Raw genomic sequence first — 26,486 nt, 5'->3', positions numbered from 1 at the left:
TCCAGGGCACAGCTGGGAGCTGAGGGGGGTCGGTAGCAGGCGGCAACAGTGAGAGACTTGTTTCTGGAGAGAGTAATGTTCAAAATTAGTAGTTCGAATTGTTTGGGTATGGATCTGGAAAGTATGACATTACTTTGCAGGCTCTCTCTGCAGTAGACTGCAACTCCTCCCCCTTTGGCAGTTCTATCTTGACGAATTAGCAAGGGCTAGCAGTTAGCAGACCGGGCAGGCAAGCTAGCAGTTAGCCGACCGGGATAGCAAGCAAGCAGATAGCAGGGGCTAGAAAGTTAGCCTTTGGGGGACGTCGCAATGGGGGTAGGTCTGTTTTTGCCTCTTCGTGCGGTGACGTTGATAGACCAGTCATGGAATTAGTAGGGTTCCAAGTAGCTCTAGGTAGCTAGCAGGCCTAGCTGGTTAGCATAATGGGCCTTCAGCGGGCGTCGCGCCTGAGGGGCCTGTTGGGAGTCCTCGGGCAGATTATGTCGGTATTCCAGTTTTAGGGGATCTGCGGGGTTCCATGCCCCATAACGGCTGTAGAAGGGGTCCGGATATTGTAGCCCAGGAGTATACTTCGGTGGTAGCACAGGAGCCCGTCCCGGGCTAGCTTCAAGCTAATTTGTGATTGCCAGGAGTAGTCAACCAGGATTGCGGTTAGCTAGTTGTGAAAATCCAGATGAAAATGTTCAGTTTGCGGTAGGAATCCGGGGATAAAAATAACAGGTCTGTTACGCTCTGGTTAGAGTCACGTTGTTCGAACTGACGAGAGCTTTCCGAGCTGAAGGTTAGCTGATGACCACTGGCAATGGTTTGCTGACTGATAGCTGGTAGTTAGCTGGCTAGCTTCAGTTGAGGAATTCCAGATCCGAAGTAAATATAAATACTTTAGGGAAAAAAAGCAGATCCACGCCACATTGGGTGAGACGGGTTGCAGGAGAGTATTTAGATGTTGAGGTTTAGCTAAATATTTTGAAGGATATGCGATGAAAAAGCTGTGAAACGATATATACAGGGAACACGACAGGAGCAAGACGTCTGACTGCTACGCCATCTTGGATTGTAGATTGTGTTAGCTAATCCAATTTAATAATGTTAAATTGATCATTAGAAAACCCTTTTGCAATTATGTTAGCATAGCTGAACTGTTGTTCTGATTAAAAGAAGCAATAAAACGGGCCTTCTTTAGACTAGTTGAGTATCTGGAGCCTCAGCATTTGTGGGTTCGATTACAGGCTCAAAACGGCCAGAAACAAAGTACTTTCTTTTGAAACTCGGCAGTCTGTTCTTGTTCTGAGAAATTAAGGCTTTCCCATGAGAGAAAATGCCAAGAAACTGAAGATCTCGTACAATGCTGTGTTCTACTCCCTTCACAGAACAGCGCAAACTGTATCTAACCAGAATAGAGAGAGAAGTGAGAGGCCCCGGTGCACAACTGAGCAAGAGGACTGTTGCAGGAATTAAATTGCTCTGTTTTAATACCCAATTAAAATTAAACACTGTCAATTCATAAGGATTTGTAAGACCCTTATTTTATATTAATGGACAGAGCCCAGTCTTAAAGTCAAACAGCAGAGTTTATTCACGAGAGTACTGAACACGATACAGTTTACCACAGGTTATAAACTGAAAATGACGTCATTAGTTCCAGTACCAACCCATCTCTTCTCCACCCTGGTACAAAGGCAGTATCTCAAGCCTTCCCACATCGTCTCCCTATCAATTTAATATAATTTATGGCCGAGCCACGGTCTTCTTGTGTAGATAAGCATTCTAGCCAGTCTGAGGATATAGTTCATTCATTTCTACCAAGGAAGTGACAGTCATTGTTCTAATTCTTGATTATATTTACACACACATTATATTCAGTACTAGGATTAAGAAAGAAAATTCATACATATACAGTAACATAATAGTATTCTGATTAGTCAGTCCTGATTGAAATGTATACATAATTAGTCATTATTGATAAAAATTCCCTTAACAAGGACAAGTACATTATAGTGTCTAGTTTGAGAAACAGACGCCTCACAAGTCCTCAACTGGCAGCTTCATTAAATAGTACCCGCAAAACACCAGTCTCAACGTCAGAGGCGACTCCGGGATGCTGGCCTTCTAGGAAAGTTGCAAAGAAAAAGCCATATCTCAGACTGGCCAAAAAAAGAAATAATTTAGATGGGAAAAAGAACACCGACACTGGACAGAGGGACTCTCTATATCTATCTATCTATCTATATATATATAGTACCAGTCAAAAGTTTGGACGTGAAGACATCAAAACTATGAAATAACATATATGGAATCATGTCATAACCAAAAAAAGTGTTCAACAAAATACATTTTATATTAGAGATTCTTCAAAGTAGCCACACTTTACCTTAATGACAGCTTTGCACACTCTTGGCATTCTCTCAACCAGCTCCATGATGTAGTCACTTGGAATGCATTTCAATTAACAGGTGAACCTTAATTTGTGGAATTCCTTTCCTTTATCATGTGTTTGAGCCAATCAGTTTTGTTGTGACGAGGTAGGGTTGGTATACAGAAGATAGCCCTATTTGATAAAAGACCAAGTCCATATTATGGCAAGAACAGCTCAAATAAGCAAAGAGAAACAACAGTCTGTCATTACTTTAAGACATGAAGGTCAGTCAATCCGGAAAATTTCAAGAACTTTGAACGTTTAATCAAGTGCAAAAACCAAGTCGCAAAAACCATCAAGCGATGATGAAGAAACTGGCTCTCATGAGGACCGCCACAGGAAAGGAAGACCCAAGTTTACCTCGGCTGCAGAGGATATGTTCATTAGAGTTAACTGCACCTCATATTGCAGACCAAATAAATGCTTCACAGAGTTCAAGTAACAGACACAGAAGATAACCCTATTTGGTAAAAGACCAGCTGAAAAAAAGCAAAGGATGGACATTAAACCGGTCGAAATCTGTCCTTTGGTCTGATGAGTCCAAATGAGAGATTTTTGGTTCCAACCGCCACGTCTTTGTGAGACGCAGAGTAGGTGAATGGATGATCTCCCCATGTGGTTCCCACCGTGAAGCATGGAGGAGATGGTGTGGGGATGCTTTGCTGTTTCAAAATATTCTCTAAGACCTAAACCTCAACTGGAGTTGTACATAAAGGGTATGAGCATTCAGCAAGTGGAGGAAGCTAAACTCCTAGGTACAGGATAACATTGGATGGTCAATTATCATGGTCAAGTCATATTGACAAAGTTGTTGTGAAGATTGGAAAGGGTGTCTGTAATAAAAAATATGTTCTGCGTTTTTTGACACACAAAACAAAGCCAACACCTCATTTGGCCGCCTTTCCTTCCAGTTCTCTGCTGCCAGTGACTGGAACGAATTGCAAAAATCACTGAAGTTGGAGACTTGTATTTCCCTCACCAACTTAACATCAACTATCTGAGCAGCTAACCGATCGCTGCAGCTGTACATAGTCCATCTGTAAATAGCCCACCCAATCTAGCTCTCATCCCCATACTGTTTTTATTTTATTTACTTTTCTGCTCTTTTGCACACCAGTATCTCTACTTGCACATCATCATCTGCTCATTTATCACTCCAGTGTTAATCTGCTAAATTGTAACTATTCACTCCTATGGCCTATTATTGCCTACCTCCTCATGTCTTTTGCACACACTGTATATAGACTTTCTTTTTTCTACTGTGTCATTGATTTGTTTATTGTGTTATTGGCTTGTTTATTGTTTACTCCATGTGTTACTCTGTGTTGTTGTCTGTGTCACACTGCTTTGCTTTATCTTGGCCAGGTCGCAGTTGCAAATGAGAACTTGTTCTCAACTAGCCTACCTGGTTAAATAAAGGTGAAATAAATCAAATTTAAAAAACACACAAAACAAACTGTACTAGTTGAGGCTTTGGTCCCATCTTGATTACTGTCCGGTAATATGGTCTAGTACAGCACAAAAAAAACGAGCAAAACTACAGCTGGCTCAAAACAGAGAAGCATGCCTTGCTCTTAACTGCACATACAGAAATAACATGCATACCAGAATTTCATGGTTGAGGGTTGATGAGAGATTAACTACTTATCTTCTAGTTTTTATTATAAAATTCAAAAATGTCATATTGTCTGCATAATCAATTAACATTCAGCTCAGACTCCCATACACACCCCACAATACATGCCACCAGGGATCTTTTCACAGTCCCCAAGTCCAAAACGAACTCATACACACCCCACAACACATGCCACCAGGGATCTTTTCACAGTCCCCAAGTCCAAAACGAACTCACGGCAACACAGTTTAATACAGAGCCATGATCACTATCTGTTTATTAAATCCCCTTAAAAAATCTCACCAGGTTCTTCAGAAGTGCGGACAGCTCCTTGACGAGGCTGGAGAACTTGACAAAGGCGGTTCCTAGATCGGGGTTGTCCCTGCTGATGAAGTTGCTACCAAACTTGTCCAGTGCCTGGCCATAATTCCCTTCATTCTGGACGTGATCTGCAAGCGTGACACAACACATGAAAAAACATGTTCACTCAAAACAAGGGATTCATTAATAACGTTTGGGTCCTGGAGTGAAGTATGCTGTCCCTTTCATATTCAACAGACCAAAATATTACCTTCACATATAACTGGTACCCTAAGTCTATGAAATGTATATAGACATTATGGATATTATATCGTTATTATATCGTTCTTTATTTGCGGTGGCATTTGGGAATGGCATTTTGGAAAATCACCTAATATGGCAGCTTAATGACTTTCGAATATTTACCATTATAACATTGCGCCAAAAGTAGGAATAGCAACATCAATTTTTTTAATTGAGGATTTTATTAAATTGAGGCCACAGATGCTCAAATCTAAGGTCATTAACCCTTGAAAAATATTGAGCTTAAGTGATGATTAATCATTTCACTCACAATGTAATTTCCCTTCATATAAGTTGAGTAACATCAATCAAACGTTGTATTTAGACACACCAAATTAGAAATGAAATCCTCAAATGTATGGTGGGATCAGCCAATACTTTTCTTTAATATAGACCCTCCCCCGATAACGGTTTGCCACTGGGGGAATGCTGAAAGTCCTTGTATATCTTTGTAATGAGTGATTTTGAAGTCGGAAACATCAATGACATAAAATATAGGGACCCATTATATTTGTTTTAAAAAGTTTCCATTTTAACAGCAGACTTCGTTTTTAATTATCAATATAACATCCAAAAAGATAGATCTCAAAATCCAAAAGTACAGTGCCTTCAGAAAGTATTCGCACCTCTCGACTTTTTCTACATTTTCTTTTGTTTCAGCCTGAAATTAGATTGGATTAAACTGAGATAATGTCAAAGTGGAATTATGTTTTTAGAAATGTTTACAAATTAATACAAAAATAAAAAGCTGAAAGATCTTGAGACAATAAGTATTCAACCCCTTTATGGCAAGCCTAAATAAGGTCAGGAGTAACATGCTGCTTAACAAGTCACATAATATTTTCAGACCCTTTACTCAGTACCTTGTTGAAGCAGTTTTGGCAGCCATTACAGCCTGGAGTCTTCTTGGGTATGACACTACAAGCTTGGCACACCTGCATTTGGGGAGTTTCTCCCAATATTCTCTGGAGATCTTCTCAAGCTCCATCAAGTTAGATGGGGAACATCGTTGCACAACTATTTTTCGGGTGTCTCCAGAGATGTTTGATCGTGTTCAAGTCCGGGCTCTGGCTGGGCCACTCAAGAACATTCAGAGACTTGTCCCAAAGCCACTCCTGCGTTGTCCCATTGGAAGGTGAACCTTCACCCCAGTCTAAGTTCCTGAGGAGGTTTTCATCAAGGATCTCTCTGTACTATGCTCCGTTCGTCTTTCCGTCGATCATGACTAGTCTCCCAGTCCCTATCACCTAAAAACATTCCCACAGCATGATGCTGCCACCACCATGCTTCACCGTAGGGATGATGCCAGGGTTCCTCCAGATGTGACGCTTGGTATTCAGTCCAAATAGTTCAATCTTGGTTTCATCACACCAAAGAATATTGTTTCTGATTCTCTGAATCCTTTAGGCGCCTTTTTGCGAACGCCAAGTCGACTGACGTGCCTTTTACTGTGGAGTGGCTTCCATCTGGCCACTCTACCATAAAGGCCTAACTGGTGGAGTGCTGCAGAGAGGGATGTCCTTCTGGAAGGTTCTGCAGCATTATGAATGCTGCAGAAATATTCTGGTACCCTTCCCCAGATCTGTGCCTCAACACAATCTTGTCTCAGAGCTCTGACATGCACTGTCAACTGTGGGACCTTATATAGAAAGGTGTGTGCCTTTCTAAATCATGTCCAATCAATTGAATTTACCACAGGTGGACTCAAGAATGATCCATGGATACAGGAGGCACCTGAGCTGAATTTCGAGTCTCGTAGAAAATGGTCTGAATACTTACATAAATAAGGTATCTGTTTTTGATTTTTATTACATTTGCAAACATTTCAAAAACCTATTTTCACTACGTCATTATATGGTATTGTGTGTAGATTGATGAGCTTTAAAAAAAAAAAAAATACAGAATGTGGAAAGTCAAGGTGTCTGAATAATTTCCAAAAGTATCTGGACATCCCTTCAAATTAGTGGATTCGGCTATTTCAGCCACACCCATTGCTGACAGGTGTATAAAATCGAGCACACAGCCATGCAATCTCCATAGACAAACATTGGCATTAAATTGGCTGAAGAGCTCAGTGATTTTCAATGTGGCACCGTCATAGGAAGCCAACTTTCCAACAAGTCAGTTTGTCAAATGTCTGCCTTGCTAGAGCTGCCCCAGTGAACAGTAAGTGCTGTTATTGTGAAGTGAAGACATCTCGGAGCAACAACGTCTCAGGTGCTAAGTGGTAGGCCACACAATTGTTTGGTTGCAACACTCATTACCGAGATCCAAACTGCCTCTGCAAGAAACGTCAGCACAAGAACCGTTTGTCGGGAGCTTCATGAAATGGGTTTTCAATGTTTGTTTTTTTTGTTACCTTTATTTAACTAGGCAAGTCAGTTAATTCTTATTTACCATTGCAGCCTACCAAAAGTCAAAACACGCCCTGCGGGGACGAGGGCTGGGATTAAAATGTTCAACAAAAATATAGGACAACACACACATCAAGACAAGAGAGACACCACAACACTACATAAAGAGAGACCTATAAGTCAACAATATAGCAAGGCAGCAACACAAAACATGGTACAAACACTATTGGGCACAGACAACAACAAAGTGCAAGAAGATAGAGACAACAATACATCACGTGAAACAGCCACAACTGTCAGTAAGAGTCTTAGAATGAAGAGATGGGAGATAAAACTGTTTTTTGCAGCTCGTTCCAGTCGCTAGCTGCAGCAAACTAAAAGGAGGAGCGACCCAGGGATGTGTGTGCTTTGGGGACCTTTAACAGAATGTGACTGGCAGAATGGGTGTTGTATGTGGAGGATGAGGGCTGCAGTAGATATCTCAGATGGGGGGAGTGAGGCCTAAGAGGGTTTTATAGATAAGCATCAACCAGTCAGTCTTGCAACAGGTATTAATTAAGAGATGACCCGTTTACAGAGGAGTATAGAGTGCAGTGATGTGTCCTATAAGGAGCATTGGTGGCAAATCTGATTGCCGAATGGTAAAGAACATCTAGCCGCTTGACAGCACCCTTACCTGCCAATCTATAAATTACTTCTCTGTAAGCTAGCATGGGTAGGATGGTCACCTGAATCAGGGTTAGTTTGGCAGCTGGAGTGAAAGAGTAGCGAATACAATAGAAGAAACCAAGTCCAGATTTAACCTTAGCTTGCAGCTTGGGATATGTGCTGAGAGAAGGACAGTGTACCGTCTAGCCATACACCCAAGTGCTTTATGAGGTGACTACCTTAACCTCTTCAACCTATGGGGGCGCTATGTCATTATTGGATAAAAAGACGTGCCCGTTTTAAGCGCAATATTTTGTCACGAAAAGATGCTCGACTATGCATGGAATTGACAGCCTTGGAAAGACAAAACTCTGATGTTTCCAAAACTGCAAAGATATTATCTGTGAGTGCCCCAGAACTAATGCTACAGGCGAAACCAAGATGAAGTTTCATACGGGAAATGCCCCAGATTCTGAAGGCGCTGTGTTCCAATGTCTCCTTATATGGCTGTCAATGCGCCAGGAATGAGCCTGCGTTTTGTGTCGTTTCTCCAAGGTGTCTGCAGCATTGTGACGTATTTGTAGGCATATCATTGGAAGATTGACCATAAGAGACTACATTTACCTGGTGTCCCGCCCGGTGTCCTGTGTCGAAATTATTGCGTAATCTGTAGATCCATCCATGCGCGTTCCATTTCTTCAGAAGAGAAAGTCAACTGCCACGAAGGATTTTATCGTCGATAGATGTGAAAAACACCTTGAGGATTGATTCTAAACATCGGTTTGCCATGTTTGTGTCGATATTATGGAGTTAATTTGGAAAAAAGTTCGCGTTTTAATGACTTAATATATATATATATTTTTTTTTTCCTTACCCAAACGTGATTAACAAAACGGAGCGATTAGTCGACACAAATAATATTTTTTGTAAAAACGGAACATTTGCTATCTAACTGAGAGTCTCCTCATTGAAAACATCTGAAGTTCTTCAAAGGTAGGTGAAAATGTTGCATGCTGAAAGAGAGGCATAATCCTATGCTAGGCTATCAATACTGTTACACAAATGCTTGTTTAGCTATGGTTCAAAAGCATATTTTGAAAATCTGAGATGACAGTGTTGTTAACAAAAGGCGAAGCTTGAGAGCAAATAGATTCATTTCATTTCATTTGCGATTTTCATGAATAGTTAACGTTGTGTTATGCTAATGAGCTTGCGGATAGATTTACACAATCCTGGATACAGGTTTTTTTTTCGTAGCTAAACGTGACGCAGAAAACGGAGCGATTTGTCCTAAACAAATAATCTTTCAGGAAAAACTGAACATTTGCTATCTGAGTCTCCTCATTGAAAACATCCGAAGTTCTTCAAAGGTAAATTATTTTATTTGAATGCTTTTCTGGTTTTTGTGAAAATGTTGCCTGCTGAATGCTAACGCTAAATGCTACGTTAGCTATCAATACTGTTACACAAATGCTTGTTTTGCAATGGTTGAGAAGCATATTTTGAAAATCTGAGATGACAGTGTTGTTAACCTCTTGCTTCTACTCGGGACGCTTGCGTCCCATCTAGAGCTCTGGAAATGCAAATGCGCTACGCTAAATGCTAATAGTATTAGTTAAAACTCAAACGTTCATTAAAATACACATGCAGGGTATTGAATTAAAGCTACACTCGTTGTGAATCCAGGCAACAAGTCAGATTTTTAAAATGCTTTTCGGCGAAAGCATGAGAAGCTATTATCTGATAGCATGTAACACCACAAAAGACCCGCAGTGGACGTAAACAAAATAATTAGCATATTCGGCGCTACACAAACCACACAATAAAATAGAAAACATTCATTACCTTTGACCATCTTCTTTGTTGGCACTCCTAGATGTCCCATAATCACTATTGGGTCTTTTTTTCGATTAAATCGGTCCATATATAGCCTAGATATCGTTATATGTAGACTGTGTGATCAACGGAAAAAAACAGCGTTTCATAACGTAACGTCATTTTTTAAAATTCAAAAAGTCGACGATAAACTTTCACAAAACACTTCGAAATACTTTTGTAATGCAACTTTAGGTATTAGTAAATGTCAATAAGCGATCAAATTAATCACAAGACGAAGTATATTCTATAGCTGTCCGTCTGGAAAAATGTCCGGCTAGAAACTCAACCAAAATATCCGGTCCTAGACCTGAAGAACTGCGCTGCCTTGCATCTGTTTGACCAAGAAACAAATCGTAGGCAAATGACAAGACTCTAGACACCGTGTGGAAGCTGTAGGTACTGCAACCTCAGCCTCATTAATTGTGGTTCACCTTTATCAATGGGTTCAAGTCGCGCAGCAATATATTTTTCCATTTTCAGTGATCAGTTTTTCCTGCGCTTTCCGATGAAACGCACGTTATGTTATAGCCACAGCCGTGATTTAACCAGTTTTATAAACGTCTGAGTGTTTTCTATCCACACATACTAATCATATGCATATACTATATTCCTGGCATGAGTAGCAGGGCGCTGAAATGTTGCGCGATTTTTAACAGAATGTTCAAAAAAGTAGGGGGTAGTGAAAATGTTGCCTGCTGAATGCTAACGCTAAATGCTACGCTAAATGCTACGTTAGCTATCAATACTGTTACACAAATGCTTGTTTTGCAATGGTTGAGAAGCATATTTTGAAAATCTGAGATGACAGTGTTGTTAACAAAAGGCTAAGCTTGAGAGCAAATAGATTCATTTCATTTCATTTGCGATTTTCATGAATAGTTAACGTTGCGTTATGGTAATGAGCTTGAGGCTGTAGTCACGATACCGGATCCGGGATGGCTTGACGCAAGAAGTTGCTCTAAACCCTCAGGAGGTAGTAATCGCACAGTGGGGGGCATTCTTCTTACCAAACCACATTAATCCTGTTCTGGACAACTCCAAAACAAAGGTAAAGGCAGAGAGGGCTTGTTGGACACTCAGAAAGCTTTGTTGAAGAGCGGATAACACAAAATCCGGGGAGGGGCCAGCTGAGTATAAGACTATAACCTTCATATACAGAGGCAGGAAAAGTATGTGAATCCTTTGAATTTACCTGGATTTCTGCATAAATTGGTCAGAAAATTTGATCTGATCTTCATCTAAGTCACAACAATAGACAAACACAATCTGTTTAAACTAATAACACAAATTATTGTATTTTGCTTGTCTGTATTGAATACATCATTTAAACATTCACAGTGTGGGTTGGAAAAAGTATGTGAACCCTTGGATTTAATAACTGGTTGACCCTCCTTTGGCAGCAATAACCTCAAACAAATGGTTTCTGTAGTTTTCTGCACAATGGTCAGGAAGAATTTTGGACCATTCGTCTTTACAAAAAACTGTTTCAGTTCAGCAATATTCTTCGAATGTCTCGTGTGAACCGCTCTCTTGAGGTCATGCCACAGCATCTAAAATCGGCTTGAGCTCAGGACTGGGCCATTCCAAAAGGCATATTTTCTTCTATTGAAGCCGTTCAGTTGTTGATTTACATCTGTGTTTTGGGTCGTTGTCCTGTTGCAGCACCCAATTTCTGTTGAGCTTCAATTGGTGGACAAATAGCATTACATTCTTCTGCAAAATGTCTTGGAAAAACTTGGGAATTCATTTTTCCGTCAATGATAGCAAGCTGTCCAGGCCCTAAGGCAGCAAAGCAGCCCCAAACCATGATGCTCCCTTCACCATACTTTACAGTTGGGATGAGATTTTGATGTTGGTGTGCTGGGCCTTATTTTCTACACACAGTGTTGTGTGTTCCTTCCAAACAACTCAACTGTAGTTTCATCTGTCCACAGAATATTTTGGCAGTAGCACTGGGGAACATCCAGGTGCTCTTTTGAGAACTTCAGACGTGCAGCAATGTTTTTTTTGGACAGCAGTGGCTTATTCCGTGGTGTCCTCCCATGAAAGCCATTCTTGTTTAGTGTTTTACGTATTGTATACAGGTCAACAGAGATGTTAGCATCTTCCAGAGATTTCTGTAAGGCTTTAGCTGAAACTCTAGGTTTCTTCTTAACCTCATTGAGCATTCTGTGCTGTGCTCTTGCAGTCATCTTTGCAGGACAGCCACTCCTAGGGAGAGTAGCACAGACAATAACTTTTTCCATTTATACACAATTTGTTTTACCGTGGACTGATGAACATCAAGGCTTTTAGATACTTTTGTAACCCTTTCCAGCTTTATGCAAGTCAACAACTCTTAATCTTAGGTCTTCTGAGATCTCTTTGTTCGAGGCATGGTTCACATCAGGCAATGATAAAGATCAGATCAAATTTTATGACTAATTTATGCAGAAATCCAGGTAATCGAAAAGGGTTCGCATACTTTTTCTTGCCACTGTAAATGGATGAGAGACCTTCCTACTGCCTGAGCTATGTTGTTGATATACATTGAGAAGAGTGTGGGGCCTGGGATCGACCCTTGGGGTACTCCCTTGGTGACAGGCAGTGGCTGAGACAGAAGATGTTCCAACTTTACACACTGCACTCTTTTGAGAGAGGTAGTTAGTAAACCAGGCGAAAGAACCCTCAGACACCAATACTCCTTACCTACCCACAAGAATGGAGTGGTCTACCATATCAAAAGCTTGGTCAATAAAAATAGCAGCACAACATTCCTTAGAATCAAGGGCAATAGTGTCATAATTTAGGACCTTCAAGGTTGCAGTGACACATCCATAACCTCAGGGGAAACCAGATTGCATACCAGAGAGAATATTACAGACATCAAGAATGTCACGCCCTGGTCGAAGTATTTTGTGTTTTTCTTCATGTATTGGGTCAGGCCAGGGTGTGGCATGGGTTTTTGTATGTGGTGTGTATATATTGGGATTGTAGCTAGTGGGGTGATCTAGCAAAGTCTATGGCTGTCTGGAGTGGTTCTCAATCAGAGGCAGGTGTTTATCGTTGTCTCTGATTGGGAACCATATTTAGGCAGCCATATTCTTTGAGTTTGTCGTGGGTGATTGTCCTTAGTGTCCTTGTTCCTGTCTATGTGTTAGTGTACACAAGTATAGGCTGTTTCGGTTTTCGTTACGTTTATTGTTTTTTGTAGTGTTTGTATTTAGATTCGTGTTACGTTTGTTTATTAAATTATGGATCGCAATCTACATGCTGCATTTTGGTCCGACTCTCCTTCACACCTAGAAAACCGTTACAAAGAAAGCCAGTCAGTTGATTATTGACAAGTTGTTCCAACACTTTTGATAAATAGGCCCAAACAGAAATAGGCCTATAACATTTAAAGAATGGTTAGGATTAGTACGGTCAGTGCGGTAAGGTTGGTGCGGTCTGCACAACGCATCACCGGGGAGAAACTACCTGCCCTCCATGACAAATATAGCACCCGATGTCACAGGAAGGCAAAAAAGATCAAAGACAACAAGCACCTGAGCCTGTTCACACCGCTACCACCCAGAAGGTGAGGTTGGTGCATCAAAGCTGGGACAGAAAGGGTTCTCCTTCACCCATTTTAGATGTGTGTGTATTAGGTAGTTGTTGGGTAATTGTTAGATTGCTTGTTAGATATTACTGCACTGTCAGAACCAGAAACACAAGCATTTCGCTACACTGGCATTAACATCTGCTAACCATGTCTACATGACAACAAAAATTTGATTTGATTGGTATTATTGTTATTATTACAATTATTATGATTGTTAAGTTCCCCAGCAAGAAAACCATAGTGAACCTCAAAAGAAGGGGGAACTACTACTTACCAACATCCAAAACGAAACAGGTGGAGTTTTAGGAGGAGTTCTGAAAGATTCATGGGGTTGTCCACTGAAACCTAAAAGACAACCACCATGAGCGCCCACTAAATTTGCCCAAGAAAAGGCAAACAAAGGATAAACCCACACCAAACCAAAAAGGTGGAAAAATCCAATCAAATGTTATTTGTCACATACACGTGTTGAGCAGATGTTATTGCGGGTGTAGTGAAATACTTGTGTTTCTATCTCCAACAGAGCAGTAATATCTAACAATACACACAATCTAAAGTAAAGGAATGGAATTAAGAATATATAAATACTTGAATGAGCAATGTCGAAGCGGCATAGACTAAGACAGTAGAATAGGATAGGATACAGTATATACATATGAGATGAGTAATGCAAAATATGTAAACATTATTAAAGTGACGACCGTTCCATTATTAAAAAGTGGTCAGTGTTTTCAAGTTTGGGCAGCAGCCTCTAATGTGCTAGTGATGGCTATTTAACAGTCATGAGATAGAAGCTTTTTTTCAGTCTCTCGGTCCCAGCTTGATGCGCCTGTACCGACCTCGCCTTCTGGATGATAGCAGGGAGAACAGGCGTGGCTCGGGTGGATGTCATCCTTGATGAAGTTTTGGCCTTCCTGTGACATCGAGTGCTGAGCACGCATCCCTGTGGGGCCCTAGTGTTGAGGATCAGCGAAGGAGAGGTGGTTTCCTACCTTCACCACAAGGGGGCAGCCAGTCAGGAAGTCCAGGACCCAGTTGAACAGGGCAGGGTTCAGACCCAGGGCCTCAAGCTTAATGATGAGCTTGGAGGGTACTATGGTGTTGAATGGTGAGCTATAGTCAATGAACAACATTCCTGAAGTCGGAAGTTTACAAACGCCTTAGCCAAATACATTTAAACTCAGTTTTTGACAATTCCTGACATTTAATCCTAGTAAAAATGACCTGTCTTAGGGCAGTTAGGATCACCACTATTTTAAGAATGTGAAATGTCAGAATATTAGGAGAGAGAATGTTTTATTTCCTTCATCACATTCCCAGTGGGTCAGAAGTTTACATACACTTATTAGTATTTGGTAGCATTGCCTTTAAATTGTTTAACTTGGGTCAAACGTTTCGGGGATCCTTCCACAAGCTTACCACAATAAGTTGGATTAATTTTGGCCCATTCCTCCTGACAGAGGTGGAGGTAACTGAGTCAGGTTTGTAGGCCTCCTTGCTCGCACACACTTTTTCAGTTCTGCCCACAATTTTCTATAGGATGAGGTCAGGACTTTGTAATGGCCACTCCAATACCTTGACTTTGTTCTCCTTAAGCCATTTTTCCACAACTTTGGAAGTATGCCTGGGGTCATTGTCCATTTGGAAGACCAATTTGCGACCAAGCTTTAACTTCCTGACTGATGTCTTGAGATGTTGCTTCAATATATCCACATACTTTTCCTGCCTCATGATGCCATCTATTTTGTGAAGTGCACCAGTCCCTACTGCAGCAAAGCACCCCCACAACATGATGCTACCACCCGCATGCTTCACAGTTGGGATGGTGTTCGTCGGCTTGCAAGCCTCCACCTTTTTCCTCCAAACATAACGATCGTCATTATGGCCAAACAATTCTATTTTTGTTTCATCAGACCAGAGGACATTTCTCTAAAAAGTATGATCTTTGTCCCCAGGTGCAGTTGTAAACCGTAGTCTGGCTTTTTTATGGCCGTTTTTGAGCAGTGGCTTTCTTCCTTGCTGTGCGGCCTTTCAGGTTGTCAATATAGGACTCGTTTTACTGTGGAAATAGATACTTTTGTACCTGTTTACTCCAGTATCTTTACAAGGTCCTTTACTGTTGTTCTGGGATTGATTTGCACTTTTGGCACCAAAGTACGTTCATCTCTAGGGGGCAGAACGCGTCACATTCCTGAGTGGTATGACGGCTGCGTGGTCAGAGGTCTGCCAGAGAGCCACGAGCTGGCCATGCTCGTTTACATGAGAGCGAGCTCTGTTCCATTGCATTTCTTCAGACAAAGGAATTCTCCGGTTGGAACATTATTGAAGATTTATGTTAAAAACATCCTAAAGATTAATTTTATACATCGTTTGACATGTTTCTACAGACGAACGGAATTTTTTGACTTTTCGTCTGCTCCTAGTGATCGCGCATCATGAATTTGTGAACTGAACGCGCTAACAAAAGGAGGTATTTGGACATAAATGATGGACATTATCGGGAAAAAAAAACTTTTGTGGAACTGGGATTCCTGGGAGTGCATTCTGATGAAGATCAAAGGTAAGTGAATATTTATAATGCCATTTCTGACTTCTGTTGACTACACAACATAGCGGATATGTGTTTGGGTTGTTTTGGTCTGTTTGTTTTGGTCTATGAGCCATACTCAGATTAAAGCATGGTGTGCTTTTTCCGTAAAGTTTTTTGAAATCTGACACAGCGGTTGCATTAAGGAGAAGTGTATGTATAATTCCATGCATAATAGTTATACTTTTATTATGAGTATTTCTGTAAATCGATGTGGCTCTCTGCAAAATCACCGGATGTTTTGGAACTACTCAACGTAACACGCCAATGTAAATTGAATTTTTTTTATATAAATATGAACTTTACCGAACAAAACATAGTGGGGCAAAAAAGTATTCATTCAGCCACCAATTGTGCAAGTTCTCCCACTTAAAAAGATGAGGCCTGTAATTTTCATCATAGGTACACTTCAACTATGACAGACAAAATGAGAAAAAAAATCCAGAAAATCACATTGTAGGATTTTTTATGAATTTATTTGCAAATTATGGTGGAAAATAAGTAACATAATCGTATGGTTTGCTTTCGCTGTAAAGCCTGAAATCGGACACTGTGGCTGGATTTACAACAAGTGTATCTTTAAATGGTGTAACATACTTGTATGTTTGAGGAATTTTAATTATGGGATTTCTGTTTTGAATTTGGCGCCCTGCACATTCACTGGCTTTTGTCATGTCGATCCCGTTAGCGGGATCTCAGTCCAGAGGTTTTAACTGACTTGACTAGTTAAATAAAGGTTAAATAAAAATACATTTAAAAAAGTGGAGTTTTGTGCTTAGACATGTAGCTTGCTAGCTAGTTAAATAATGAACCATAATCGCAACTCATAACATTACCCTGAATGAATCTGCAGGTACCTAACCAACCAGGATCAATGTTAGCTAGCTAACATTAGGCTATAACTAGCAATGAAAATGGATCTGAGATACAAATAATAGAACTACACAGATCATACACTTAACAGCTAGCTAGCTAACAGTACGCTTTAAATTGAAATGAAAACAACATCCTGACAAAATTAGATTTGGATAGAAAACACTAAAGTTTCTAAAAAACTGTTAAAATAATGTATGCGAGTATAACAGAACTGATATGGCAGGCGAGAACCTGAGAAAAATCCATCCAGGAAGTGGAATTATTTTCATGTGGCTGTTTTTCAACTCAATGCCTATAGAGAATCCAATGAGTTAGGACCCATATTGCAGTTCCTATGGCTTCCAATAGATGTCAAGTCTTTAGACATGGTTTCAGTCTTTCATTTTGAAAAACGACGAGTAAACAGCAATGTTGGTCAGAGGGCAAAGGAACTTAACAGACCTGATTCGGCGTGCTCCCGTCAGCACACCGTTTGTTATTTTTCCTTTCTATTGAAAACAGTATTGTCCAGATAAAAAATTATTGATTATAAAGACAAACAACCTGAGGATTAAATATAAATATTGTTTGACATGTTTCAACAAACTTTACCGGTGTTTTTAGTATGCATTCGTCTGCCTGCTGTAACCGCCTTGGAGCCATCAGATTACTGAACAAAACGTGCCAACAAAACCGAGTTTTTGGGACATAGAGGGACTTTATCGAACAAAACAAACATTTTCTGTGTAACTGGGAGTCTTGTGAGTGCAACCATATGAAGATCATCAAAGGTAAGTAGTGAATTTTATCGCTATTTCTGACTTTTGTGACTCCTCTATCTGGCTGGAAAATGCTTGTATGCTTTTGTGTGCTGGGCTCTGTCCTCAGATAACTGCATGATATACTTTCGCCGTAAAGCCTTTTTGAAATCTGACAGTGTCTGGATTAACAAGAAGTTAGTCTTTAAGGAGATGTCGGACACTTGTATGTTTTATGAATTTTTAATTATGAGTATTTCTGTTTTTGAATTTGGTGCTCTGCAATTTCACCGGATGTTGGCCAGGTGGGACGCTAGCGTCCCACATACCCTAAAGAGGTTATAGGCCTAACGTGTATTACGAACACAAACACCCCTATATCCTATCAATGGCGCAGTCACGACTCCCAGGCGTCCTACACCGAACTTTCAATAATTTTTTTTCTTGAATAGAAATGTCGTCCTAATATGGAACCTGCCACAGAAGCCTTCTCCGCAAAGACCATTGGATTTCACCTGATTCACATTCAAGTAGCAGTAGCTAACATTTGCTAGGCAGCATCAACAGTGAAAATGCAGTGTTTCCCCCAAAGGGATCTTTGTCTTGGAGGATTATTGATCCCTTGGGAGGTCACCAACCTACTACAGGTCAATAAGGGACATAAGGCACAAGCTAAGTTTAAATCTGTATCGAACTGCAGCAGTTAGCTCTAATGAACCACAGCCCCTGCTGACTTCTTCAAGACCCAACGAAGTGTCCTTCTTTTGTAAATCTAGTGATAAGGAATGTTTTGTATTGTTTCACAACAAAAAATTCTATGAAATTGGCAAAAAGGTAAATTACACTTGTGACTTATACTTTAAAAAACACATTAGAACCACAAACTATGAAAATGTTTTAGCCTTTGTCATCTGTTTAGCAAGTGAACCATGGCCTATATAAGTAGTTATAGTGTATATAACACACCTTCCTTCTCACCCCTGGGGGCCAGCATCTGACGAGGCATAGTCTTAGCCACTAGTCCCATTCTAATATGTAGCTCTGAATTGTGTAAGCCATCACAGATATTGAGTTAAGTTGAGAAAGGGCGAGGAGGGCATAAGGGCGTTGAGAAAGGGCGAGGAGGGCATAAGGGCATTGTGCATGTCCTGGCCTTGGTGGTTGAATATCCCTCCAGGGTTGACACATGGGCTAATAAGGGGGCAGCAGTAGACAGATGGGGGTTGGATAGAATGGAACAGGTTAAAGGAAGATTGAGCATACAGCTACAGGTTGAAGCTGTAGTGACCTAGTAATATAGTCATTAGGTGTAAGCCACTTATAGAACTGTCAACTTTAACAGTACTTTAACAGAACTGTCAAACTCACTGCAGTAAAAATGAAGCGGTTGCCGGAATAAGATATTGTTGTCCCACCCAATCAAATATTTTAAAAAAATATTGTGCCCGACACACATTCCATAATTGACAGACATTCTATGGTGAAGTCGTTAATGTGAAAGCCTTGCATCGATTTATATTGGAGGGACACAGGATGACAAAGTATCGTCACTTATATGTGAATTAGAGTTCAGAGCAGAATGCCTTTCAATCCCATCCCCCCAGAGAATATTGTCGTCAGAGCCACTATTACTTTACTCATGCCATGTGTAACCATTAAAGACACCAATATAAATTGTGGGGAAAAACTATGAGGCGTTGGTACTAGCTGGGACTGTCATTCAGACGTGGGTGTTTTAAAATTCAGCTTTCGATATTTGAACTCCCTCCACTGTGACAGTACACCAGCTTGTAATAAACCAACGTGTAATTGTGCTTGCTGCCACATGGTCCACCATGGGTCTCCTTCACTGAGGTAAAACAAGAAAACTTCATTTTGAATGGTCAGAACTATACACCCACTGTATGTGGTACATACAGGAAGAAAACCAATAACACAATGTCGACAGTCCCACCGCCACACATACATTTTTGTGAGGTGATTAATCACATATTTCATGCACTGAGCTAGAAATTTGGGCTTTAAAAAAAAATTGGAGGCGCAAAACCAGAACAGTTGAGAGGATGAGGCCTTTCGGGGACGTGTAGGAGTATGGACTGAGTAAGAGGACGAGACTACCTTGACCAGAGTTGTAGATGGCTTTCACAGACTTCTTCACCTTCTGTAAAGCAGTCCGGTCTTGATCCAAAGCCTGAGGACGGGGAGATAAGAGAAAAGGGAGATGAGATCAGACACATTTGAAAGTCTTCAAGATACAGTGCATCCTTGTATTACCGGAACATGTGTTAAACTATATTTTAAACATAATCAATGACTGTAGAAGTTGAGGGGATCAGAATTTTTCAGAGAGGACCCTTACAGACCTAAGCAGAAAATAGTTGTATTTTGTAGTTTATTTTACTTTTGAAATGCTCAAGGTAGTTGAATATACAGTGGGGCAAAAAAGTATTTAGTCAGCCAACAATTGTACACGTTCTCCCACTTAAAAAGATGAGAGGCCTGTAATTTTATCATAGGTACACTTCAACTATGACAGACAAAATGAGAAAAAAAAATCACATTGTAGGATTGTTAATGAATTTATTTGCAAATTATGGTGGAAAATAAGTATTTGGTCACTTACAAACAAGCAATATTTCTGGCTCTCACAGACCTGTAACTTCTTCATTAAGAGGCACCTCTGTCCTCCACTCATTACCTGTATTAATGGCATCTGTTTGAACTTGTTATCAGTATAAAAGACACCTGTCCACAACCTCAAACAGTCACACTCCAAACTCCACTATGGCCAAGACCAAAGAGCTGTCAAAGGACACCAGAAACAAAATTGTAGACCTGCACCAGGCTGGGAAGACTGAATCTGCAGTAGGTAAGCAGCTTGGTTTGAAGAAATCAACTGTGGGAGCAATTATTAGAAAATGGAAGACATACAAGACCACTGATAATCTCCCTCGATCTGGGGCTCCGCGCAAGATCTCACCCCGTGGGGTAAAAATGATCACAAGAACGGTGAGCAAAAATCCCAGAACCACACGGGGGGACCTAGTGAATGACCTGCAGAGAGCTGGGACCAAAGTAACAAAGCCTACCATCAGTAACACACTACGCCGCCAGGGACTCAAATCCTGCAGTACCAGACGTGTCCCCCTGCTTAAGCCAGTACATGTCCAGGCCCGTCTGAAGTTTGCTAGAGAGCATTTGGATGATCCAGAAGAAGATTGGGAGAATGCATTATGGTCAGATGAAAGCAAAATATAACTTTTTGGTTCAAACTCAACTCGTCGTGTTTGGAGGACAAAGAATGCTGAGTTGCATCCAAAGAACACCATACCTACTGTGAAGCATGGGGGTGGAAACATCATGCTTTGGGGCTGTTTTTCTGCAAAGGGACCCGGACGACTGATCCATGTAAAGGAAAGAATGAATGGGGCCATGTATCGTGAGATTTTGAGTGAAAACCTCCTTCCATCAGCAAGGGCATTGAAGATGAAACGTGGCTGGGTCTTTCAGCATGACAATGATCCCAAACACACCGCCTGGGCAACGAAGGAGTGGCTTCGTAAAAAGAAGCATTTCAAGGTCCTTGAATGGCCTAGTCCGTCTCCAGATCTCAACCCCATAGAAAATCTTTGGAGGGAATTGAAAGTCTGTGTTGCCCAGCAACAGCCCCAAAACATCACTGCTCTAGAGGAGATCTGCATGGAGGAATGGGCCAAAATACCAGCAACAGTGTGTGAAAACCTTGTGAAGACTTACAGAAAACGTTTGACCTCTGTCATTGCCATCAAAGGGTATATGACAAAGTATTGAGATTGACCAAATACTTATTTTCCACCATAATTTGCAAATAAATTAATTTTAAAAATCCTACAATGTGATTTTCTGGATTTTTTTTCTCATTTTGTCTGTCATAGTTGAAGTGTACCTATGATGAAAATTACAGGCCTCTCATCTTTTTAAGTGGGAGAACTTGCACAATTGGTGGCTGACTAAATAATTTTTTGCCCCACTGTAGTTAAAGTGTTTTCTTTAAATATTCAAATACAGGTCTCAGAAAACCAAATGATATTTGAAGGTATTTAAATCAAGTTATCTGAAAACAAATTACAAACATATTTCTTATATATACTTGATTTTATTTTATCTTAAATTTATTTAACCTTTATTTAACCAGGTAGGCTAGTTGAGAACAAGTTCTCATTTACAACTGCGACCCGGCCAAGATAATGTTGTAAATGACTATTCTAGCTGGAAACGGCAGATTTTTTATGGAATATATACATAGGCGTACAGAGGCCTATCAGCAACCATCACTCCTGTGTTCCAATGGCACATTGTGTTTATTTTTTTATTTCACCTTTATTTAACCAGGTAGGCTAGTTGAGAAAAAGTTCTAATTTGCAACTGCGACCTGGCCAAGATAAAGCGTAGCAATTCGACACGTACAACAACACAGTTACACATGGAATAAACAAACATACAATCAATAATACAGTAGAAAAGTCTATATACAGTATGAGCAAATGAGGTAGGATAAGGGGGGTAAGACAATAAATAGGTCAAGGTGGCAAAGTAATTACAATATAGCAATTAAACACTGGAATGGTAGAATGTGCAGAAGATGAATGTGCAAGTAGAGATACTGAGGTGCAAAGGATAAAGATAAATAAATACAGTATGGGAATGAGGTAGTTGGATGGGATATTTACAGGTGCAGTGATCTGTGAGCTGCTCTGACAACTGGTGCTTAAAGCTAGTGAGGGAGGTAAGAGTCTCCAGCTTTACTGATTTTTTGCAGTTTGTTCCAGTCATTGGCAGCAGAGAACTGGAAGGAGAGGCGGCCAAAGGAAGAATTGGCTTTGGGGATGACTATTGAGAAATACCTGCGGGAGAGCGTTCTACGGGTGGGTGCTGCTATGGTGACCAATGAGCTGAGATAAGTTTAAGATCAGTTTAAGAGGGTATGTTTGGCAGCATGAGTGAAGGATGCTTTGTTGCAAAATAGGAAGCCGATTCAAGATTATATTTTGGATTGGAGATGTTTAATGTGAGTCTGGAAGGAGAGTTTACAGACTAACCAGACACCTAGGTATTTGTAGTTGTCCACATATTCTAAGTCAGAGCCGTCCAGAGTAGTGATGCTGGACGGGCGGGCAGGTGCAGGAAGCAATCAGTTGAAGAGCATGCATTTAGTTTTACTTGCATTTAAGAGCAGTTGGAGGCCACGGAAGGAGAGTTGTATGGCATTGAAGCTCGTCTGGAGGTTAGTTAACACAGTGTCCAAAGAAGGGCAAGAGGGATACAGAATGGTGTCGTTTGCGTAGAGGTGGATCAAATAATCACCAGCATCAAGAGCGACATTGATGTATACAGAGAAAAGAGTCGGCCTGAAAATGGAACCCTGTGGCACCCCAAGAGAGACTGCCAGAGGTCCGGATAACAGGCCCTCCGATTTGACACACTGAACTCTATTCAGAGAAGTAGTTGGTGAACCAGGCAAGGAAATCATTTAAGAAACCGAGGCTGTTGAGTCTGCCAATAAAAATGTTGTGATTGACAGAGTCGAAAGCCTTAGCCAGGTCGATGAATACGGCTGCACAGTAATGTCTCTTATCGATGGCGGTTTTGATATCATTTAGGACCTTGAACATGGCTGAGGTACACCCATGACCAGCTCTGAAACCAGATTGCAAAGCGGAGAAGGTACGGTGGGATTCGAAATGGTCGGTAATCTGTTTGTTAACTTGGCTTTCGAAGACATTTGAAGAGGGGGATGACCGCGGCAGCCTTCCAATCTATGGGAATCACAGACGATACGAAAGAGAGGTTGAACATGCTAGTAATAGAGTTTGCAAGAATTGAGGCGGATAATTTTAGAAAGAGACAGTCCAGATTATCTAGCCCGGCTGATTTGTAGGGGTCCAGATTTTGCAGCTCTTTCAGAACATCAGCTATCTGGATTTGGGTGAAAGAGAAGTGGGGGAGACTTGGGCGAGTTGCTGTGGGGGGCGGAGGGCTGTTGATCGGGGTAGAGGTAGCCAGGTGGAAAGCATGGCCAGCCATAGAAAAATGCTTATTGAAGTTCTCAATTATAGTAGATTTGTTTGTGACACTGTTTCCAAGCCTCAGTGCAATGGGCAGCTGGGAGAAGGTGCTCTTATTCTCATTGGACTTTACAGTGTCCCAGAACTTTTTTGAGTTTGTATTTCTGCTTGAAAAAGCTAGCCATAGCTTTCCTAACTGCCTGTGTATATTTGTTCCTAACTTCCCTGAAAAGTTGCATATCACGGAGGCTGTTCGATGCTAATGCAGAACGACACAGGATGTTTTTGTGCTGGTCAAGGGCAGTCATGTCTGGAGAGAACAAGGGGCTATATCTGTTCCTGGTTCAAATTTTTGGGAAAGTGGCATGCTTATTTAAGATGGTGAGGAAGGCACTTTTAAAGAATAACCAGGAATCCTCTACTGACAGGATGAGGACAATATCCTTCCAGGATACGCTGGCCAGGTCGATTAGAAAAGCCAGCTTGCTGAAGTGTTTTAGGGAGAGTTTGACAGTGATGAGGGGTGGTCGTTTGACCGCAGACCCATTATGGATGCAGGCAATGAGGCAGTGATTGCTGAGATCTTGGTTGAAAACAGTAGAGATGTATTTGGAGGGAAAGTTGGTTGCAATGATATCTATGAGGGTGCCCGTGTTTATGGATTTGGGGTTGTACCTGGTGGGTTCATTGATAATTTGCGTGAGATTGAGGGCATCAAGATTAGATTGTAGGATGGCCGGGGTGTTAGCATGTCACAGTTTAGGTCACCTAGCAGCACGAGTTCTGAAGAGAGATGGGGGGGCAATTAATTCACATATGGTGTCCAGGGCAGGGTGGTCTATAGCAAGCGGCAACGGTGAGAGACTTGTTTCTGGAAAGGTGTATTTTTAAAAGTAGAAGCTCGAATTGTTTGGGATATTAAGACAGGACTCTGCAGGCTCTATGCAGTAGATTGCAACACCGCCCCCTTTGGCAGTTCTCTCGTCAGAAAATGTTATAGTTAGGGATGAAAATTTCAGGGGTTTTGGTGGTCTTCCTAAACCAGGATTCAGACACGGCTAGGACATCCGGATTGGCAGAGTGTGCTAAAGCAGTGAATAAAGGTGGAACTAAATGGTGGTTAAGGCATATTGAGCAGGGATAGAGGCTCTAGAGACAATCACTAACCAGGACAGTAATTGACAAGGCATATTGATATTGGAGAGAGGCATGCGTAGCCAGGTGATCAATAGGGGTCCATTGAGTGGTTGGGCTGGCTGGAGACACGGCGATACAGACAGCTAGCACGCCGGGGCTCGCAAGCTAGCAGACCGGGGCTCGCAAACTAGCAGACCGGGGCTCGCAGGCTAGCAGACCGGGGCTCGCAGGCTAGCAGACCTCAGAGGGACGTCTCGACGGAGGAAAGTCTGTTTTAGCCTCCGTGTGCGGTGACATTGATAGACCAGTCGTGATGGATTAGTAGGGTTCCGAGTAGCAGAGGGGTCCAAGCAAAATAGGTATAGTGGCCTGAGAACTTGGCCGATGGATCTATACAGCTAACAGTCCAAAATGCTCTAGACAGCTAGCGGGCCGCTGCTAGCAGATGGGCATTCAGGGGACGTCGCAATGTAGAGGCCAGTTGAGTACCCCCTCGAGCAGACTACGTCGTAGTCCAGTCGTGAGGAATCGGCGGGATTCCGTGCCCCGTACCGGCAGTAGAAGGGGTCCGGGTATTGTAGCCCAGGAGTGGCTGATGGGCCTTTTTAGCTAGCCGGGAGAAAGGGCCTAGCATGGGCTAGCTCCAGGCTAATTGGTGCTTGCTCCGGGACCAGCGTTAGCCACTAGTCACTTGGATAGCAGCTAGCTAGCTGCGGATGATGAAGAACCAAAAACTATAACAGTTAGTTGAATTAGTTTAGATATATTATCATAAGCACATGGTTTGGAGAGCTCTCAGATATGAATCTTAATATAGCCTAAATCCATAATATAGCCTAGAGTTAAATACGAGGGACATGAAATCGCCTCAACATTAGAGAAAGTCATTTTGAAGATGCAAAAGTGGTTAACAAATCTATTTCCATAATGAGTGACATAAGGTATTACAGTAATTTTCTGCTTTTAAACATGTGAAGTAACTAGTGATTATTAAAATAGCAACATTGTTGTTACATAGGACTTTAGAAATTGCTTTATAAAGTGGAATAAGTTAGTCACTATTCCTCATGTACAGTAGTTACACAAAGTCTCAGCTCATTGCTATGCAATTAAAATGCATTACCAAAGTATTTTGTAACAACATGCTAATAAAACATTGCTCCAAAAGCAATTACACTTTTATTACACAGGCACAGGAACAGTTTAATATTACGTTTTAATAAGATACTTTAATGCCAAACAACCACGGTTGGTGGTATGTGTTTACAGTACAGCATGGTATCTCTGAAGTGAGGACTATACACACAGTACCAGTCAAAAGTATGGACACACCTACTCATTCAAGGGTTTCTTTATTTTTTTACTATTTTCTACATTGTAGAAAAATAGTGAAGACTTCAAAACTATGAAACAACACATATGGAGTATTCTAGTAACCAAAATAAGTGTTAAACAAATGAAAATATATTTATAGTAGCCACCCTTTGCCTTGATGACAGCTTTGCAAACTCTTGGCATTCTCTCAACCAGCTTCATGAGGAATGCTTTTCCAACAGTCTTGAAGGAGTTCCCACATATGCTGAGCACTTGTTGGCTGCTTTTCCTTCACTCTGCGGCCCATTTCATCTCAATTGGGGTTGAGGTCGGGTGATTGTGGAGGCCAGGTCATCTGATGCAGCACTCCGTCCCTCTCCTTGGTCAAATAGCCCTTACACAGCCTGCAGGTGTGTTTTGGGTCATTGTCCTGTTGAAAAGCAAATGATAGTGCCACTAAGCGCAAACCAGATGGGATGGTGTGTTGCTGCAGAATGCTGTGGTAGCCATGCTGGTTAAGTTTGCCTTGAATTCTAAATAAATCACAGACAGTGTCACCAGCAAAGCACACCCTCACCATCACTCCTCCTCCATGCTTCATGGTGGGAACCACACACGTGGAGATCATCCGTTCACCTACTCTGCGTCTCACAAAGACACGGCGGTTGGAACCAAAAATCACTGCTCGTGTTTC

The 26,486-nt window shown here is 41.3% G+C and overlaps 1 protein-coding gene across 1 annotated transcript in view; it reads right to left on the bottom strand.

Moving 5' to 3' along the window:
• Positions 1 to 26,486, bottom strand: part of asap1a (ArfGAP with SH3 domain, ankyrin repeat and PH domain 1a) — a 206,090-nt gene that overhangs the window by 132,608 nt on the left and 46,996 nt on the right. Inside the window, exons 2-3 of the mRNA XM_029642272.2 lie at positions 19,416 to 19,488; positions 4,335 to 4,480 (exon numbers count right to left, since the gene is read on the bottom strand). Coding sequence (XP_029498132.1) covers positions 4,335 to 4,480; positions 19,416 to 19,488 — 219 coding nt within the window. The remainder of the gene's footprint in view (positions 1 to 4,334; positions 4,481 to 19,415; positions 19,489 to 26,486) is intronic.

The sequence above is a fragment of the Oncorhynchus nerka genome, linkage group LG9b (genome assembly GCF_034236695.1).
Source record: "Oncorhynchus nerka isolate Pitt River linkage group LG9b, Oner_Uvic_2.0, whole genome shotgun sequence".
NCBI lineage: Eukaryota > Metazoa > Chordata > Actinopteri > Salmoniformes > Salmonidae > Oncorhynchus > Oncorhynchus nerka.
Note: the sequence above shows the minus strand (reverse complement) of the source record. Positions and strands in the feature narration are given on the sequence as shown.